Source organism: Hylaeus anthracinus, unplaced genomic scaffold (genome assembly GCF_026225885.1).
Source record: "Hylaeus anthracinus isolate JK02 unplaced genomic scaffold, UHH_iyHylAnth1.0_haploid 5, whole genome shotgun sequence".
In the NCBI taxonomy this organism is placed as follows: Eukaryota; Metazoa; Arthropoda; class Insecta; order Hymenoptera; family Colletidae; genus Hylaeus; species Hylaeus anthracinus.
This window is the reverse complement of record NW_026535322.1, coordinates 3,580,448-3,602,073: the sequence shown is the minus strand read 5'-3', so window position 1 is coordinate 3,602,073 and position 21,626 is coordinate 3,580,448. Positions and strand designations below refer to the sequence as shown.

At 44.3% G+C, this 21,626-nt stretch overlaps 1 protein-coding gene across 1 annotated transcript in view; it reads left to right on the top strand.

The window, feature by feature from the left end:
- Positions 1–21,626, top strand: part of LOC128895323 (histone-lysine N-methyltransferase Suv4-20-like) — a 101,816-nt gene that overhangs the window by 72,116 nt on the left and 8,074 nt on the right. The window contains exon 3 of the mRNA XM_054157825.1: positions 19,064–19,357. Within this exon, the coding sequence (XP_054013800.1) occupies positions 19,064–19,357 (294 nt within the window). The remainder of the gene's footprint in view (positions 1–19,063; positions 19,358–21,626) is intronic.

The following is a 21,626-nucleotide window of genomic DNA, read 5'->3' as shown; positions in this document are numbered from 1 at the left end:
AAGAATATCAATTTGCATAAACATCTCCAGTCTAGTTACGATACAACGACGAAAATAATATCGAGAAGAAATAGTTTTTCGCGATGAATCGTTCGCTTCCGAATCGCGGCATAAATTTTTCAAGAGTTCCGTAGCTCCTATACTTGGACTCGTACTCTGATAATTCAATCATCGCGACGGTGTTGAATTAGATATTTATCCGGTGGAAAAACGGAATATCTATTAACGCCGCGTCAAGTAATCAGGACGTCGATATTGTCGCCGATTAAAACGCAACCTGAAACGACCGTCAGTCGACGCTCGGCGTCACGGGACTGCATGGAAAATGGAACAAACTTGATACACGGCAGACGTCGATCTTTAATCGTTTAATCGCGTGGCCCACGTGTTATCTTGGCCATTCGCCTGTTCTCTCTTTCAGGCGTTCTTATCTCAGGCGTCGTCTGCCATCCGCGAAATCAGGCTCTTTCAATCCGTGGCAACAATAACTCGATAAGATACGTAGGAGTAATTGGTATGCTAGCCAGTTTTCCAATGGTACGTTCGAACTTTTCGAAATTGACAGATTTGGACAGATACCCTTGGTAGCGTCGGATATTTCTTTCAAAAAAATATCGTTTCGAAGGCTAGGTAGCATAACCCTGTTTAGGTGAAAATTATAGGTTATAATATAAAAATAACGCATCCACCTTAGAATTTTATTTGCCCTAAAGATCCAAATATTGGGTTAGTCCGGAAAGTCCATGTCGATTTTTGACAAGTGGTACAGTTCTGAATATATCGAAATGGTTGAAAACATAATATGCATACATCTCTCAAAAAGTGGAAACATGGGCTGTAGAACAAAATGGAACCTCTTGTAATTCGATAAATATATATATTAAAATTCAAACGTGTTTTTGAATTTTTCTTAGAAATTGACACGAACGTAATGGACAACCTGATATAATTTGCCTGGCAGAAAAGCTAGACTATCTCGACAGAGATGATTAGATTCATTCCGCCTCGTTCGACGGTAATCGTTCTCGTCTCGATTCGCGCAGTCCACGAATTTCATAGCACCGGTAGTCTCGATCGAGAAATTCGGCCCTCGACCCTTTGGAGAGATTCGCGCGGAAGTCGACGGTACCCACGGGGCATGTAGAAGAAGAAAAATAGGAAAAACGAGCGTGACGGGGCGACGAACGTCGGACGCGGCCAGCCGTGAGACGAATCGAGACGGAACAATCGATAGGAGCGAGACAGAGGGAGGCCGTTACACCGTCTGCCTCGTGTTTCTTCCGTCTGGCCCAGAATGCGAGTCGGGCTTTCACTGCAGTTTTCTCGTCTGGGTCGACGGTCCGTCTCCCTTGCTCCTGTTTCGTCTCCTCTTTTCTCTCTCCCTCTCTCTCTTTCTCTCTCTCTTTCTCTCTCTCTCTCTCTCTCTCTCTCTCTCTCCGTTCCACGCGCATACAGACAAAGCTCGGTCTCTCCCTCGCTCTTTTCAGCCGGTCGATACCTTCCCGTCTCGTACTTTTAAATGTCATCAGCCCGATCGTGAGGTCGGCCTCGACGTCTCCTTATACAGGGTGTGCCCAAAATGTTTTGGCCCCGCCCGTGACGCTCGATTGAAATATGGATTATCGAGCTGTTCGCGCGGGGGCGGACGACGCGAGCTCCGAAAATGGGAAAAATTACTTTTTGGGGGAGGTAGAGACGGATGCGAGTTCCATTAACGCTAAAACTAGCAAAGTCATTCAATTTCACCCATGATACTTCGTACTTGTTAAAATCGTTAAATTTATCGAACGAACCAGAAATTCCACGATAAATTTCACGGAAAGCTCCAGCCCTCTCCGACGAAGGTTGAGTAACACCGCGTTCGTCGATCGTTGAACGGGAGCGTGCATTTTTGGAGCGGCCCGATTTGGGATCGTGACCATAGCGAACGTCATGAATTAATGACCAGCTCTTTTATGAATGAGATCCACGAAAAGATCGAGGTCTGAAGCGAGTCGTTGCGCAACCAGGTCATTCAGGATATTTCTTCCGACTTTGAGTTCTTTTTCTTCTTTTCGAGGATCGTAAGAGTTACGGGGGGGTCGCTTACTCCGCGTCACTGAAATTCCAATTTGCGAACTTCTGCCGAAAGTACCCTCGTCACACGTCGCTCCGTGGAAACCACTCGTGAGTTTCATTTCTCATTTAGAAAAGTATCATCTGATTTTATCCGGCAGACAAACGTAAGAATTTGTTCGATTCGTTATTAAAATTTGTTTCGATAATAGAAGATGCTAGAAGAATACATACCATTCGTTAATAAAATTATCTGTTAATGGATCGAGGCATTCGTAACAAACAGTTGAACAGTTAAATAGCTCGATAAATTTGTTCGTTGCTCGTGAAGGATCTGGGTTGTTTTTGGAGAATCTAATCAATTCGTAATTAGTCTCTTAATGTGTTATAAGACAATCGAATGAATTTTTCCGTTGTTTTCTATTATTGAGACGATCTTGATAACAATATGAATAAAATCCGCTGCACTTTGTTCGATAAAATCAGATAATACGCTTGCTTCATTTCCTTAGAGGAAAAGCACTCCTTCCTTAATTTTCTCAAATATTTTTTTTTCAAGAAAATATGCTTCCAAGCTTGCGTTAGGATTCGCGTAAAGGGGAGGCAATCTTCTCGGGAGGTCTCTCCGCGTTCGTCGATTTTTCAAATTGTGCATACAGGTATTTTTTAGTTCGATCAGATCCTTCGGTTCATTGATCGCCAGAACCTTCTTCCAGTTCTTTGTTCTTTCCTTTTTTTTTCCGTGTGTCTGCCGTGCAGGGATTTACAGTTTTTTCCCCATGGGAGAAAATAGAGGTATTCAGGTCCATTCCGCTAGAATTGGAACTCCGGGCTTTTCTCCAGCGCAGACAGCCGTTCCAGCCATTGTGCCTCCGAAGCTCTTCCCTAAGATCCTCGATATTTCCAGGGATATCTCGTTTCCCGCGTTCCTGCGCGATAGATCCTCTCCGAAATGCGCGTTCGAACTTTTAGAAATTGATCTTTAGATCAAATTAAGAAATTGTCTAAAAGGTCGAGCGGTGAATTTTTAATTTGATCGAACAACCATAGTCGGCCTAAATAATACAATTTCATAAGAAACAGCGCGTACTTGGGAGAAATATGGCGGGACACAGGCTGCGAACACCGCTCGCTAGAGAAAGGAAATTCCCACGGGGAAAATAACCCGATATCTCCGAGGCTAAGCGAATTATCTCGTCGATCCAAGAATCCAGGACACCAGCGATCGGAACAGGGAACCCTAACGCGCGCACGCTGATTTATATCGCGCCGCGGATCTAACGGTTCATCTAATCTGGGCTCATTAGTATCGAAAGCACGCCACGTTCGTTAACATACGCAGTTGCACGCGTCTCCGCATACGTGCGGCGTGCGCGTGCCCCTCCCCCCTGAATGGAAGCATGCTCGTCAATAGCGTCTTTTTCGAGACGAAATTATGGTTGGGGTATACTTGTTTTTCCATTTTATATGCCCTTCCAGTAGCAATCTAGCAATTCAAATTTCATTTTTACGTTTAGATAAGAATATTATTAATTTATTGGATTGTCCGGAAAAATTCATGCCTATTTTTAAGAAAAATTCAAAGGCATGTTTGAATTTTGATGTATATTTATCGAATTATATGTGTACCATTTTATTCCACAACCTTTCCACCTGTTAAGGAATGTACACATGTTATTTGTTTTCAGCCATTCCGATATATTCAGATCTGTACCGCCTACTAAAAATCGGCATAGGCTTTCCAGACAGCCCATTAAAATAGTCTCTTAGTCGGTTACATATATTCATTAAAAATAAAAACGAACTACATATGTTAATTTTGAACGAATCCCGTCGAAGGGCGGTGTTCGTTTCAGTTCCTTAATTGTGCGGCCAAGTGGCAAACCGCGGTCGCAAACCACGTCTCCATACATTAGCAAAATTTCTGTTTACGGTTCGTCGCGGTGCCCCAAGCCACGGTGTCAATTAAACACTCGTTTCCACCCCTTCGTCGATCAATGTTCGCGCGCATCTTCACCCGCCATTTAAGCACCGAACTCAATGTTACCCAACCACCGTCCCTTTCCTCCACACTGTCGCATGGACCCTCGAAAATTTCCGCGACCGCGTTATGCATCGCAATTAGAGGTCTCTGTTCGCTCAGTACAGGGTTGTTCCCCACAAAAGGGGGGAGGGGAACTCGCAACCCTTCTTCTTAATGTCTCGTTTCTTTTATTTTCATCTTTGCACGATGAACGCTCGCGGTTCCACAGCCATGTATTTGTTCTTTGTAGACTTTTCGTATTCTTTGAATATGTCATGAATCTTTATGTTTGAGTTGTTGTACTTATACAATTTCACTTTTATCAAGGTATAAATGCAATATTTCTTGTTTCGACATGCTTAGGAACTAAACAATTCTCCGTCCGAAAACACTTTTCGTCCGCGTAACGAACGGCGAATAAAGTTAAAATGTCTTTGCTCGATTTTTAGTCCAAGTAAATTTTTTGTACGTAAGTGACACTAATCTCTGGTCAACGCGAGGCTCGTTTGTTCGTGCACCTGTAAGGCGGGAACACGGTTGCGCGTCATTGGCGTTCGCGAACCCCATTGTGATCCAGGGGCAATTTACGGGGACGCATTCACCGACGAGGCACGTCGGGTCTCGTTATAAGCGACAATAGCTTTAATTTCGCGATCCGAAGGTGGCTCGTTGTGCCGCGACAGAGGAGCAGGAAATCAACGGGAAATTACGACGAGCCCGCGTCGATCGACCCGGACTTGCAATCGGTGCGATGATAATAAAATCGTCGCGGGACACGGTTACTTTGTTCGCTTATTTTTACCCGCGTCTGGCCTTAATCCTTTCCGTTCCATTGATTCCGTACGACGTCGCCGACTTTAACTCTTTTAGAATGGCCAGGTCACGTGAGCTACTTACCACAATATGACCTTTCCACTCTTGCACTTGAATGGAATTTATTGAAATTCATAATCAAGACGAAACGAGAAGCGTCGAACCTCGAAGTGCAATCTGTAAGATCGATTTTATCGAAATTGGAATGTAGCGTAGTTCATGTGAAAATAAGAGGGTTTACGGTAGCACCGTAAATTTAACGCGTCGGTGACTGATGACCTCCGTGACGTTTAACCTGTTAATCGATCATGCTATCGCCGAATCGTGACAAGCGTTCTGCCAATTTCCAAGACGGCTTACGATGTCCACGAGTCGGACGCGAGGATGGCGGTGCACACGCTAGCGTAATTTCCAGCAGACGTTTCCCGCTCGCCGGAGATAACGCTAACGAGGCCCAGATAATAACGTCGGCAGTCTAGACAGTTAATTACAAGAAGTCCTTTAGAACAACGCGCTCGGGAGAGTCGGGCGCGCTTTCAGCCTCGTCGCGTACTCTTTCAGGTGGCAGCAGAAGTTTCGCCGCCGCCGCCGCGAAACCTTTCGAGGTTGGGGGCGGAAGAGCCTCTTCGACAATTAACGAACTCGTAAAACGGCCGAAGGATTAGGCTGGAGGCTGTGCCGACACCTCTTTACCGGACCCGTGACAACGCGTCGCGAGCCGTTTACGAAACGCTCTCTCCGCTTGGAACGCTTGATCTGGCGCGATCGGCTTGAAGGATCCTGTTGAGATTTAAGCACGATAGGGTTTAGGGTCAAATAATGGGGGTTTAAGTCATCGTTTCGATGGATTCAAAATTGTTCCAAAAATACAGACCCTCAAAATCCAATCCGACGTCAAATTCCAACAATTTTAATAGCGAACTACCTTCGCAAATTTTAATCTTCTCAAGTGCGGAACACATGATATTCAATTTTTTTTTTGTCTCGACATTAAAAGATTGTCCCTTTTAATTAATTTTTTGATCGACTCCTGAAGTCATTTTTAAAACGCGAAAATATTGCGAATATCGTCTGGGAGATTCCAGCGTTCGGCGACTCGGTTCGACGCGATTAGTGACGAAAGAGGCTTCCAATCGGTTCTCTTAATTCTTTACCGAGAAGCAGTTTCGAGTTTCGTAAGGTCGTCTACAGAATGTGTCGCGAAACCATTGCGCAATTATCGCCTTTCCAGGAAATTCACGTCGTTATCGGGGACCCCGTTTCTTCTCCATGATTCTTCGATTGCATAACGCTCCGACTACTGACCTGTCGCATAGAGTCTCGACACTATTGAAAATAAAATAAATTCGTTATTGTTAAGACACCAACCATGAGCGAATTGGAAAAATTTATTTAAAAATCTCTAGAACTATCAATCATCATCACTATTCACGGTAGAATTTCCAACACTGGGCGTCGTGTTTTATCGCTCGTCGCGATGTCCCCGACAAATGATGACAAATTGTTATCGAAGCAACTATAACAAATCCAACAGACTATAAACAAGTTTATTAATATCGATCCCGCGATAAACGCATCATCCTCGTCAATTGCGTCGATACGTTTTCAACGTCTATAAATTCAATCGTAATTGATGCTCGCAAATGTAACCCCAAAGCGAGGTAGCTTGGTTCTCGAGTTACCTCGTCTTAGAAACACGTTATACTTTTTCCACGTCGATTTTTCGAAAGGGTATCTACAACGATTCGATCGAGACGGGTTCTCCATCTCGCTGGCAATAGGATCAACTCGTTATCGCGACGTCCTCGGTATTATTTTGCAGATCGAGGGCAGCCGTGCAGATACGATGTTATCATCGGTGGTTTCTTTCGCTCACGGGGTCGCGAGATCGGGCGCGACGACCTAGATTCGTCCACGGAAAAGAACGTCGTCTATGACTATCAGAATCACCGAATTCGCTTGTTCGTGATCATCTGTGACTCGATTATAAATAGAATCGTATCAAACGGTTCTAATTCGGACCTCGATAACGCGTGGACGTCCAGTAGCAGCTTCTTGACAAATTGGTTTGCTGAGAATCATTGCGCGCATCACTTTATTAGGCGCGATTAGTCCTTTTGAGTATCGATTGGTTTTTTCTCGCGACACATGGTTTGGGAAACGGTGCCTGAGTCGTTCTCAGCGGCCACGTGGCGGGGGCCTGGTATTGCGGTTATTATTGTCGTGCCAGTCGGACATAAACTCGCGACTCCGTCGCGTGAAATATAAACGCGGAAACACGACTTTATCCCGCTTCGCGTCACGCAACTTTATGACCGCTATCGAGCCTTGACGCTTTCGCGATTTATTGGTCAAGATGCTTGACGCCGATTCGCGAGCACGCAGGCGACCGTCTGAGAGTCGAGGATTAATAATCGGAATGGTAATTAAGATGGTAATTAGAATGGTCGACACCTCGATAGAGCAAGGAGCCATCCAAAAAAGGAATACCCGTCTAATAAAATACGTACGAAAGCAAGACGCAAACGAATAATGGAAGAACGATTTTAACACTTAAAAGGTCGATCGTGTTCGATAAGAGAATTAATTGATTTTCGCGAACAGTCATCCGCGTGGCAGATTAAGAGATTCGATACCTGGACGTATCGTACGTAAATTTTTGTTGTATAATTGCCGAGACTGTTACGCAATTTTACTAGAGCCCATAAATAATCGGTAATCCGTGTTCCTGAAATCTATAGCGCGCGGAAGGTGTGTTGCTTCTCGAGATATCGTAATCGTAAATCTCCGTTAACTGAAATATAAAACAGGACTTTGAGGATATACGAGACGATCGATGATCGTATCAGAAATTGCGTGGATGATAATTATCATGAAAAATTATTCTTTCTGGTCAACACACTCTGAAATCTAGTATTAGGGTATAGTTTGTAATTTCGAATTCGAATTATTTTCATGGATAATATAATGAAAAGTTATTTTTCCTGGTCGGTACACTAGAATCTAGTATTAGGATTGTTTTATATTTGGTTGTGCCAACGATGGGCGCAGTCAATGACCCTGCAGTTTCAGGACTAGGTTTACGCCAGCAATTGGGCGTTAAACGTGGCGCATCCACGATTATGTCTCCGGAATATCCACGTTACATCCGCGTTCTAGCGATGTTACGTAAAGTGATAATTACGACGCAGTAAAGTCGGCGTTATTTTTATTATTATTACATGGCGAGATGTGACGACCGTGTGCGCGTTGAAGTATCGCGTTGGCTTACCATGGGAGTGGTGGGAAAACTTGAACCTTTTATGTGCGAGGATTATCGAACCAACTTCGGAGTGCTGTAGGGCGTGAAAGCACGTAACTGCTGAGTGTAAAGGTCTCGACGTAACTATATGTATAGCTTGGGAAGATGAAACGTAACTGTCCAATTAGTATGGAACGCTTTCCTCGAACACGGACAGTAAGAAGTTTTTAAAGATTGCGAAGTATTTTTAGGTGTAGTCGATAATGGCAATGTCTGAAGTTTGGTCACATCAACCTACAGAAACCCGAGACCCAACACAGTTACCAAAGTGCCTTCGTATCCAAGTTTCCTCCAAATCCTAGATCTGTAGTGGTAGCGACCAAATTACTTCGTACCTTAGCACCTGTATCGTTCTGGGTCCTTCACGCGAGCTGAGAAGTGGGAAAGTTAAAAAAGAAGCATCGTTGGCACAGACGGTGTCGGTGCTCGCTCACTGGGAAGCCCCGTTCCTAGACTCTAGACTCGTGGCTCAGGAATTGCGCGGATTCTTGGCGCGGTCGCGGTTGTTTGGCCTTAAGGTCGTGGCGATAACGAGTCGCTTGCGTCAGTAGAGAGACTAGCAACGCATTTCTCTCTCTCTCCTCGTCGCTCGTCCCTCCCACCTCGCCATTGTTCCTCTTCTGTTTGTTCGTCCACCTAATCATCCTGTCTGACCCTGAGGATGGATAAACTCTTCGTGTGGATAAAAAAGTTGCAAACAAGAAGGTGAACGAAACCGACTCTCGATCAGTTGTTTATTCAATTGAAATTAGGATCTGCAACAATCTAGTCTTCGAAGCGTACATTAAAATAAATATAAAAACTCTTAGATTATATCACCGAGATTAAGATCGACAGAAATCAACGAGTTTATGACACTCGAAAGGAGTCACGAGACTGTCGAGGGTCGACGTTCTTTCTCGCAACGCGACCGCGCCGATGTGACTTGCGCAACCGAAAAGTCGATTATCATGCTTGCCCTAGGTCTTTCAAGGCCCGTGAAAAAGAACACCGTTAGACCTGGGCAAACTAACTTGGCCGCGAAACCGAAAGCGAGCCAGACCGTTTCGACACCGTTAGACGTTCGCTGTCCAGTGATTTTCCTGGCTCGATCCCGTTCCAAAGCGAATCGACCGACGAAATAATGAAATCACGTTCCCGTTAGTTTTGTTCAAATTCTAAACGAAACCCTGTCGCGGTGTTTGACCCCGAGTGGACGAGTAACTAACGGTTAATTAATTGAATTAATTATTGATTTAATTATTTCTTCGGGCCCAAATTTTCGTATTAAGAGAACGAGGGATATAAACGTACAAAGGTGTTACTATCGGACCCGAAAATTACGACAATATTAACAACCATTCCAAATTAAAAGTTGAACGTTAAAAAATAAATATCTCACCCCTCCGTGACCTTATTTTCAAGTGGTGGCTATTTTGAGAGCTTTCAAGTTTGATGAGGTCTTTTCGAGAGCGGTATGCTGTCAGAGTGAAAGAATGGTGCGGTTGCACTCGCACTGAAAGCTAGGTGCAATTTTTGCACGACGCCAGCTCTGCACCGAGGCTTATCCTAGTTACGAGGCCGGTGCAACTGGTGCATCGTATCGCCAGTGCATTGCCCTCGTGACGCGAATATGCTTCTCGATCGATTTGCCTCGACCACCGCACGGATCGTACCTCGCAGCTTAGAAATTCTCGGTGGTTGCACGGTGTTGCCCATCGTGTCCTGAAACGGTGTCGTGACTCGTCCGACGATTACATTTTTCTTCCTAGGAACAAGCATCCTCTTACCTTTGTTACCTCCGCTACATTTACAGTAATATAGATGTCCGAGATAAAAAAGAAATATTTGTAAACGATTCACGAATATAAGATGAGGTGACATGACTGAAAATATTACCCATACATATTAATTAGACGTTAATTGTAGTTTTATTATGGACGCGTTTAATAGGAAAATATGGTACGAAGTGAATTTCATGAATTACTATTCCGTTAAACCTGCAATTACTTTTTTTCCTCCCATCACCTTATAGGGTCTTTACGTCGCTGTAAAATATTACTTCGCTTCCTCTATAATGCATGAAATTTTGATCTATCCGAAGACGACTAGGAAGACTTGGATCGCGTTTATAAATTTACACCTTATGTGTCGCGGAATAAACGATCGTTCGCGTAATCGAAATTGTCGGTTTATTTCAAGCGTTCATTAGGCATTAAAACGATTCAATAATTTAACAGCGTAACGTAACATACCGAAACAATTAAAAAGCTCTGCTTCGAATCAGTCCTCGTTCAATGGGGAATGACAAATAAAATTATAAACATACGAACTTCGAAAAAAAAATGTCGTTATCTCAATCTCGGTAATACTTGCTGGCCGAGGCGTGCTTGTTCATTCAGCTTAAGAAGGCGATACGAATTTTTGGATGTTAATTCCCGGTTAGATGTCCTTGAAGATGTGGAGAAATCTTGAGAGACTTAACGGAACACGTGAGAATCGGAGCAGTACTTGCGTCAATGCCTGGTGAAGGTACGCGAGCTCTCTCTCGTCACGAGAATTCGCGAATTTTCTGTCGCCTTTTACCATCGTCTAAAATCCATCGCTCGCGTAACCAGTCGCTGAAAAATTTAGGGGATCTTGCAAACTTTATTTCTGCTAAGCTTCGCTACGTATGCATGTCTGTTTTATCGATAATCTTCGGTATCGTTAATATCGCAAGCATTTCCACTTATGTGAAGGCACCAAGTATATCGTGTACGTATCGAGCTCGATCATTTTGCCGAGTATGCGCTCTTTGGCGATCGGTTATCTAGTTGTTTTGACTTCTATACTTTTTCTTTTCGTCGATAAGTAACAACAACCATCAGTTATCGTTCAACAGCTCGTATTATCGAATTTTCACTTCTTCGACGTTCACGGGAGAAAGAGCGATAAGAACCGACGGTGATAAAATATTTAAATACGAGTGCAATTGTAATCATCCCGAATTATATCGGTTCTTCTTTCAAGGACCAACATTGGATACACAAAAGGGGGATCTTTTAAACGGATTACGCGTGGTTTTCGATGGAAAATAACATGTTGTGTCGATCGGCGAAAAAAATAAAAAGGAGGGAAAAAAATAATTTGTAAACACTGTCGTTCGCGTTACGCACGTAGACCGATTACAGTCTATCGTCTGCAGGAGATTTCTACAATCACTCGTGTTATTCTTTTCATTGTCGGTACGCACACATTATTGGTACAAAGTAGAGATACTTGTTCCAAATTGTACAATGAAAAGAAACGTTCTTGTTTATCGTAAATTTTGGGAATATAGACGGTTAAAACGATTACTTTTACTTTATTATTTTCAACATATTTTTATTTACATTTCAACAAAATTAAAAGTAAATCTGAAATTATTTTATAATGTTATTTGCCGTTGAAGACCGTAAGTAATTTGTTTGAAAAGATTCCTTGTCTGTGAAATAGATTTTTGAATACTACCAAGGGGTGATCGCTTAAGGGGTAGTTTCACCTGCAGTCGGTGTTTAAAAAAGCAGCTATTTCTTCCTAGTTTCTCGTAATTGATTTTGAAGAGGTTAATGTCCGTGGATCGACCCATCTTCCTCGGCGACAAATAATCTCCACAGTCGTCGAACGATGGAAGTAATCGCCACTTTTAAGCGTAATCTGCGACGCACGTTCGCGACAGTGTCGGTGACCATTCACGCTTGCGTCAATTCGCTCTCGATAACCGATACGTATACATCACGTGTGTATCTCGATCGGCCACCTCTTCTACCTCGATACAACGATGCAAAAGACCCGTGCTAGTGTCCTTATATCAAGAAATTTCTATCAGTAGCTACCTTAAATAGATTTTTGGATGATCTACGACGCGTTGGTTAAAAGATAAACTCTTTGGAAATTCAGATGTACGCGACCCCAAAGTAACAACACTGGGTTAGAGTGGATTAAGCGTCGGTGTTAACGTCTGCTCTGTTTTACGTCCCTCGTCGTAGCGATAAACGGGCTATCTGCAATTTTCTTAGCAGCCGTAAAAAAGCCACCCCCGATTGCGAGAAGTCATCGCGAGAATGGCTGCAACGCTTCTAATCTCCAGTCGGGGCGTCATCGTTCCGTTAATAGAGCAGACATCGTAGCAGCCGTTCGATCATACGACGTGTCGAGGTCGCGGCGATTAAACCGATCGAAGCCAGTCGACGTGACGCGCTCGATTTCTGTAATTCGAATCGGACGCGGGGGAAAATTTTCAACGTAGATAAACATTTCCAACAACAAAAAGGAAGATGGTCAAGTCTTTTCAAAGATTTTGTTACGGTTTTAATATATGCGCGTATTTATTCACAAAACGTTGCCTACAGACGAGTCGAGACGGACTGACTTAAAACAAAAGAATACATATTCATAAGGTCAAGACGCGCAAACACATACACATGCTTCCATACCCAGGCACACAAACACATAATTAAGAAACGGATACATATACAGTCAGTGTGATAAGTATTCGTACAGGAACCATGTATTTTAAATGGGTTGCTTCGAACGAATACTTCTTACACTGTCTGTATATTCTCAACAGATTTCATTGACAATATAAAAATGAATGTAAATTTCATTATTGGTTGAAAATATAAATAGAAGCACGACTTGAACACCTTCCCCGCGCCAGAAATAATTTGATACAATTTTAAAATTAAGTTGCTTCACATGGTAGTCACCGCGTAAGGATTCTCGGCCTTCAAACGCTTGTTTTTCGCAATATGGAAGTGAAATTTCCAAGCAACCCCCGTATCGAGTCCCTGCTGGTGCTCGATCTCGCTCGCGACCTATCCCGTGGACATTGTAAGCGTCTTTGTTACGCGGTACAATTGTGTGCGATCAATACCAGAGTGCTGGCGCACCGAGCCACGAGTCCACCATCCCCTGGTGCTCGTTACTGCTCCTTACGGCCTCAACTTTCCCTTTCGACGGCCTCCGTGGAAACGGAGAACCCCTTTAAAGCTTTAACGCGACCATGTCAGCTACCATCGTTGCGTTTCATTCTTGGTTCAGGGTTTCGTTCGGTGCTCGAACGTCCATTAGACTTAACGAGTCGTGTCATAAATATGGAACAGAATTCGTTGACAATGTTATTTTTATCTTACGTAATTTCTCCTTTAAATTAATCTCCTATTCGTAAACATTTTTTATTCAGAAAACAATTCAGTTTATCTTCGAGTGCGTAGCTTTACTTTACTAGTTAGCGTTGCCTTTTTTTGCGGCGAAGCGGCCGCTGTGAAAAGTAATTGATAATTACTGTAATTACTGTGTTCTGACGTCAGCGAGACGACACCCTGTCGCAATAGGTCGCAGCGTCCAAGCTGGTAGGCGCGATACGCTCATTATTAGTTCTCGGGACGAATTTGAAGCGATCGCGATAAACGTTTCGTCGGGAGGACAAGGCTGGAGTGGCGATAACCCCGGAACTCCAGACTATGAGGCGTTTTCACAAGTCGATCTCGATTATCCGCCTCGAGACGCTGCTTCCTCGTCCATCGCGATCCTTTTCCTGTCGTTTTTCTTGTCCGCCATGTTTCTTTCAGTCAGCCGATCGCGCGAAACACGTGACCCCATGCATTTTCCCGCGCTAACTTTCAGCTGCTCGTATATTTTCATTTTTAGACAAACTTGTCACCTAATGTTTATTTGTTCTTGTTGTTTGCGATCCCAAATCGGAACAGCCGTCGGGAATTATTTCCTTTCTTTCTCGCCACCGCTCGCCGGGCGTTATCGCCTTTTTATCGGGCGGCGATTAATTCCGCCGAGTCAGGGAACAATTTGTGCGACGATACGGTGCAGTTTGATACGTCGTGCAATCGAAACGTTGCAGCGCGTGTTGACTGATAATGACGTGGTATCGCGACGACAATCATCGCGAGGGCACAGGGTCGAAGTAAATTTTTTTTTTTTTTTTTAAAGCGCGTGTCTTTGCCCAATGGATCCAGAGATGGACGAAATGGTAACTTTGTATACGTTGTTGTTCCCATAGAGTTTAGAATTGAAATTGAAGTGTTTATGTTATTTAAACGAAGGCTTATGTTAATAATGTAGGCTTATCTTAATGTAGTGGAGCAAACCTATCGAATAGATCACAATTGGCAAATTTTTCGCATGTTCGATGGATCATTAATTACAGATACAATTATAGACGCGCTATCTTATCGTTGGAGACTAAATAATTCCATCCAGAAGAACGTGAAATTATTCACGTTTTAGCCATGTCGTATGTTTCCAAGGTACAGAAATGTTCGTATTCCCTTGAAAAATTCATTTTTACTCGAAATGGTTCGTACGGAAAGAATCGAAGGATAACGGATCGGTTGCAGGTCCGATGCTAGGCGCGAACGAAATGGAAAACGTCCGGTTCGTCGGCAGTCGGTGCTCGTACCACTTTCCCTGTTTACTCGAGGATGCTTTGAAACGCAACACTGTGTCGTCTATCGCACAGCAATTTTACTTGCGGTCGCACGTCTGATCTACGAGGATTGCGTACAGCTCGCCGTCTAATGGAAATTCGATAGAAGTCGTCCGTGGAAATCGGCCAATTAGCCGCCGCCTGTATGCGTTGGCGACCGTTTAAAGGGCATGGAATGAAACAGGACCGTTTGCTCGCGCGCGTTCGCAATTAGGTCGGTAATCAACGTGTTTAGGCTCATCTCACGGTGAACCCATCAGCTTCTCGCGAACGAAACGACCCGAATTTTAATGAAAATTTCAACTGCCACAGAGAATGTTATTCTCAGTTGATTTACCGTTGGTCAATTACTTTTGGTGCAATTAATCTTTAAGTGCATCGTTATCGTGGTTTCTACTGTAGAATAATATTTCTACTCTTTTCTGTTTACATGTAAACGCGTCTGTTATTTTTATAATTCGCGGTAGTGCCTATCAGGCAAAGATACGGATTTAAAAATATATAAGCAGAGATATATGTTCCTGAGATATAAATATTCTCCTTTTATACGTAGATTCGTTATTTTTATATCTATTGCAGTGCCTGTCAAGTAAAGATACGAGTTCGAAAAAGAAGCAAGTGTCTATCTTTGAATTGATAGGCAGTGCTATCGATGTTATCATAAAAATAACCGATGAGTATACGCGAGGAAAATGTTTAGAAATATTTTGTATCAAAGAACACGATACCAATGTGCTTAAAAATTGGATTGAATGACAGTGATCGTCGCTCCTCAAATGTAACTAAATTCCGTTCACATTTTGCGGAGCTAATCAATATATGCATGCGATGTGGGGGAAGCCTTATCGTGCCACATTGTTGCATACACAGTATTCACTTCGTAAGTCCTCGCTGATGCGACATTGCACGCCTTCGAAACAAAGCTCGATATTTATTGGCTCGCTCTACTAATCAATGAATTACGATTGACACTTTATTTACGAGAGCTTGTCGATGTATCCGGTATGGAAAAATGAATGTCAACCTAGAGTAACATATGCTAATGTTCTCCGGTTGAAAATAGTTACCCACCTGTTCAAAATAAATTTTACTGTAAAACGTGAGACGTTCGCGTCGCGATGATAACGATTTCCCCATAGATCGCCAGGAACAAATTCATTGCGCCGAACGGTGCCACGTAATTTCGTTCCGTCTTCCAGTTCATCGCGGTGCATTGAAACTATAGCGTTACCAACCGCGATCGTTTTGCTTACGGTCCCACGTTTCACCTACGACCGTATTGCACACGTATCCTCGTATTTCCGCGCTACCAACACGCGCGGCGTCGATTTGTCCCAGTAGTCGTCGCCTGAGCGTTCAAAAGGAACGACTATACGGTCCCACGGAGCCCAGAAAGTGCCTTCATCTAGGACCGACTAGGACCGACTTGGTTATTTCTAAAATAACCAAGTTCAATGTTTGTTGCGCAAGTAAGAGTAGGGGAATTCATCAGAGAGGTTACCGCGAGGAGTAACAAACCCTGCCGGGTAGACTCTTTGCGAGAGTCTTGTAGAGTCTTCCGAGGACATTCTGGAGCACCTGGAGGGTTATGGTAACTGCAGGAGGTCTTGTTCCGTCGAGTAAGTTGTCAATTGTGATATTTGGCTAGTTTAAGAGTTGAGAAAAATGCATAGAGATTGAACTATCCACTTTGACCCCCGAGTCATTTTTGCCATACCTCGTATCGGATCTCGAACTCTGTCAGTCATGCTCGAGATCTCGGTATTCTGTTCGAGGACTGTACCTTCCAACAGCTCTGCTTCCCTCGAACCCAGAGGACGACCTGTCCGAGGTCGGTCGCAGGGCGCGATATTCGGGGCTTCTCGAATGTTTCCTGTCATTTAGCGGCAAATGGATCACGTAAGTGCCAGTTCGCGCGGAGGTCGGAGCGAGCAAGACGGAGAAACGCCGCGAGAGACGAAACGAGAGAGATAGGGAAAATGGACAAACGAAATGACGGACACGGGGAATTTATACGACGGTCCCGTTCACGGGCAATTGCCCTGCTCGTCACGGACCAGAATAATGTCGCGATACGTGCAACACGCCTAAACGCACGGAGAGGAAACAAACGCGGATGACGACGGTGGAGATCCCGTGGTCTTGCGACTCGAGACGGATCGGCGACGGTCGTTGTTGTCCGCGTCTGGCCTTGCGCGTTATTATCGTATAGATTCCTCTAGTCAGCAGTCTGCAATGCCGTTGAATTGGCAATGAGACGCGGACGACGAACGACTGGCCGCGGTGGAGACGTTTAACCTTGCAGCGAACGGGGACGCGAGCAAAAATTGGTAGCTTCGATAGTCGAGGATCTGCTCACCCAGAGTTTTCTAGATCCGACTGGGAAGGATTCCGCGGGACTAGTTTTGGCGGTGGTTTCACGAAGTTGGTGGAGGATTAGGGTTGAGGGAATGAGTTTTGGGCTGAGAGGGTGGAGAAACTTCGAGGAACAGGTGTTTGATTGATGGGAATGGTGTTAAGGGGAGAATTTGATAACGAAAGCGGGTGCATTTTAGTGTTGGCGAGATGAGGGAGTTTGTGACTGTTCAAGGGTAGTTGTACAGTGGCGAGGCTGAAGATGTGAGCATAAGTCTCAAGATTTACGTAACAGGTGTATAACGATGAAAAGCGAAGAAAAATTGATGTATCACGCGAAGTGAAGGTAGCGTCTAATAATTGGGAGATCACCACTTTAGCAAACAAAATTAAAAACAAGACGGATGTTTGACGTGAGAGATGCTGGAGATTCCGAAACTGGGCGATGTCCAAAGTGAATAAACGAGGGCGTGAGAATCGAGGCAACGTTTTAGTGACTAGATGTCCGTTTGATGTGGATAATGTTATATAGCATTTGTTGCCGGAATTGAACGAAGTTCGATGTACAAAGTGAATCGAAGATTGGCGTATAACGGTTTGGGAATTGAGTCTCTGCTTGCACGTTGCTCGACGCGGTGTTCTGGAAAATAGGGGTATCTATTCGACGCTGATGGCGTCGGAGTCTTCGTTAAAACTGGACAGAGCCAAGTGCTCGAAGTAAGTTACAATTGCTGAGAAATATTTAAGTTTTTAATATCAATTTAATTTATTTACCCATTCTAAGATTTTTGTATGGATACCTCTCCGCCTACTTCTACCGTAAATAGAAAATTCCACTTTGCCAAACAAAGAAATAAACGCCATCGGATCCCGCGGATTCCCGTGCTGGCGGAGGATTTTATAGCTCCGAATCTGAAATCGCGAGACGATCCGATAAGAGGCTACCAGTTTTCAATAGGGAGTCGCTCCCTCGCAAAATCAGACGTCGTTTTTACGAGCGAGTCGCGAAATTTTCCGTCGCCTCCGATAAATTCTATCGTCACTGGCCAGTTCTCTAAAAATTTTACGCCCGACGAATGCGTCCCGTGATCCCAGATTGCGTTTGTATCGTTTCTTGTTCTCGCCTGTGATCGTAAACAGAGAGACGACTCCGCGACTTAGGGATGTTCGCCAGGATCGAAAACACGAAAACAATTTTCTTTTATTCGTTGGCCGCCTCCCCGCGGGACATTCCATTCGATTGTTGTATTCGATGGACGGGGCACGTCTTGCGTGAGATAGGCACGTCATGAGTATTTATATTTGTATTTATGTTTATATTTACATACGTATGACGAAGACACTGTGCATCGTGAAGAATATTACATTGACGGCGTGAAAAGAATTTTGTCTTGGCAAAAAGTTTGTTTTAATCTTTGTTCTAAAAACGTCTTCTTTGAAAATATGGCGGCATCTCAGCTGGTGGAAACGCGTCTTTGTCCACAGTTTCCGAAATTGCCCCATAAACGGATGCACCGTTTCAGGAGGAAAGTTTAGCGACTCGTTCGACGACAAAACTCGGAGCCATGATATTTAGTGGCCGTCGAAATGGTCCACTTGCCTCTTCGGAACGCTGTCGTTACCGTTAAGTGGTCCCGGCTATTTCTGTTACGTAACGCGTTGAACGGCCGTAACTGCAGGTGGTTGATAAATTATTAATTGACCCGTAATCGAATTTGCTCGACCACTACGCACGTAGCTTCGCGACGTCGATGTTATAGCGGGGGAGTTTAGGATTCTTTCAGAAGTTTACCGATTATCATACGAGTACTCGGAACCGGGATACAAGGCAGTTTTCAAGAAATTATAAAATATCGTAGGATGCAGGATAACATGAAATACTTGTATGCGATTAAACAATTTTTTTTATTAGCATCGAAATGAACGAAACAAGAGGAACAAAGTTTCGCGTTATGTATTATAGAGGAATAATTGTTAAACACTGAAATGAGGAGAGACAAGGAGATTCGAAGAATCCGTTGGCTCGCTAGGGGTTGGTTTTTAACGAGGCGTTTCTCTGGTTGTTTCGCAGATGCTGTCGGTGAGCCCAGGAATGGAGGTTGGCAGCGGCGGTCACGGTGGCCTCGGAGGTGGACTAGAGGGTGATCCGAGCGGAGGCGGCGTCGGTGGGGGCGGGGGTGTGGGCGAAGGAGCCACCGAAGGGATGCAGGAAGCCATGGTCGCCGCCGCCAGGGACCGGGCGATCCGCGCCGGAAGTGTCCGGCAGGACCTCGCCCTCGACCTCCCACCGCGGCTCCAGCTTCCTGATGGCGAGGAACGTCCCTATGGCGCGCACACCGCCCTTCATCTCCGCGACCCCGAGCAGGTTAGCTCATCCTTACTAAATATATAAATGCTACAGCAGATACGGTCACATCAAACTGAAACTAAAAACGAGAATAATTGAAACGTTAAACTAGCAATTTTCCAAGCCTCAACACGTGATGGCCGTTAAAATTGATGTCCATACTGAAGAAATACCGAGCGAGAAACAAATGAATGTCTCAAGTAGTTATTCGAGCAATTAAATTATCATTTGGTCGTTGCGAAATATTTCATCCCATACTTCAAACTTTAATGTTCTTATTCCGAGGATTGCGCTACAATTTCGCCCATTTTTTGAAATTGCCAATGAATATAATATCGCATTCGGAGATCGGAGGAGGTCGTCGACCCCAGATTTAAAATAGAGCCACAATAGATGGTCGATTTAACCGAAGTTTCGATTATAAGGAAATCTATTATCGGGAAGACCGATTATCTGGAGAAACGAATCGAGCCCACGATCGATATCGCGAGCACGAAATCGCGCACTTGCCGTGTATGTTATGAGTAATACGTCAAACAATAATGTGTACTGTCTTCGGAGACAAGTTTACGCCCACTCCTCGAACGATCGAGCTAAAATTAGTAACCTAAAATCGTCGATAGCAGGCACTTGTGCGACGCGCGTTACGAAATGTGCAACAAAAGGAAAAGAGTAGCTTAAACCATCCCGATCGACTCCACCTTCCGACAATCGAAATCGAAACATTTCATATCCAATGATATTAATTTAATTAGACTTCGAATTACGAAATGATACACAGTACAAACGAACGAGCAAACGACGTTTCTATTATTCCTTTGTTCGAACGAAATTTCGTTCATCTCCGGTTTTCATGTCTGATAAGTGGATCGACATAAAACTGGTTTCTGAGAATAATGGACACGAGCTAAGAATACACGCAGATTTTCGAACGCGATGACCTGCAGCGACGAATGTCTTCTGAATCCACAATGCGCTTCTACGTTAACGTTGTCTGGAGACTGGCAGTATTTAATAATCTCAGCATGGTCGAATGCGATTAAGCTCAATTTTCAGCCGATCAAACCGAATGCTTTGGGTCTAGCGTTTCCCCAATCGCGTTTTCATTTGTTAAACGGTCGTTGATTAGCCACTGTTAATAAACGCGCCATTTTCGAACAGTTGTCCAGGATTTTGAAATTAAATTACACTACACCTAGGCATTATTAGTCGCCTGTTCAATCTAATTCCAACAAATTTCAACTGCTTTTCCTAAATTAATTAAGTTTCATTTCGAAGCGTGTTTTTGATATAGACACTTTCCATCGCCGTTACCCTCCAAAATCAAGCGATTGACCTCTAATATCGCAGAGAGGCCGTCCATTAACCGTGCAGCGCGGTAATTAGCCGCGTCGATCGTCGATGCTTAGAAATTATTCACAAGTCTCGCGGGATCCCGCGTCAAAAGGCACAAAGTTGCTCGTTAACCGACCACGTTCTCCTTGCTTCCTCCAAGTTTTTCGGGATTCCCGCCTATGCGAGGCTCGATTTGCCTACGAATCGTCCCCGTAATTAATGTCGACCCGAACGCGCTAATTGGCTCGGAATATTCCCGAGATGCAATTAGCGGTGCTTCGTGCGCGCCTGTTACACGCTCTCAAAATATTCCCGATGGATGGATCTTTTTCGAGGTCGTTAATCGCGTTTACTTGTACGGGAAGTTGATTTCTCCCGGGAATAATCTACGGCTAATATTTGTTCTACATCTCGAAATGTCACGGAGATGTTGTGCATGATTCAAGCATGCCCCAGTATTTATTCCTCGTTGCAACTCTTTGTTGCACCAGTCACAGCTTTTGGCTCGACCACCAAACCTACTCAAACGATCCAGACGGTACATTTTCTTTCTCGACGCAGACTAGTGAACCATTCCCGCTTTTGAAGACTCGCGTGATCGGTCCCACGGCATTATTCGACGGAAGACGATGAAACGCCGCGGGCGCGCGTCTGGAGACAGTTGATGAGCTGCCGTCCAAAGGAGGATCGGGTTCTAACCCTCTTGAGGCTTCTGGATGCCGGCATCGAGCTAAAACACGCGCGCCCTCGAGACCGCTCGAGGGCCATGGGTTAGAATTTCAGTAATTCTACGCCCCTGCACGTGTGCACCTGCGTCGCAAGAGGCACGCTGGACTCAGCCCTCTAGCAAACAACGATCCTTCCTGGCAGACCATTCCTGACGAACGCCAACATAAAAGTAATTTCTCGTATTCCTTCGTGACACAAACCTCGATGAAACGCATAGTCGTTA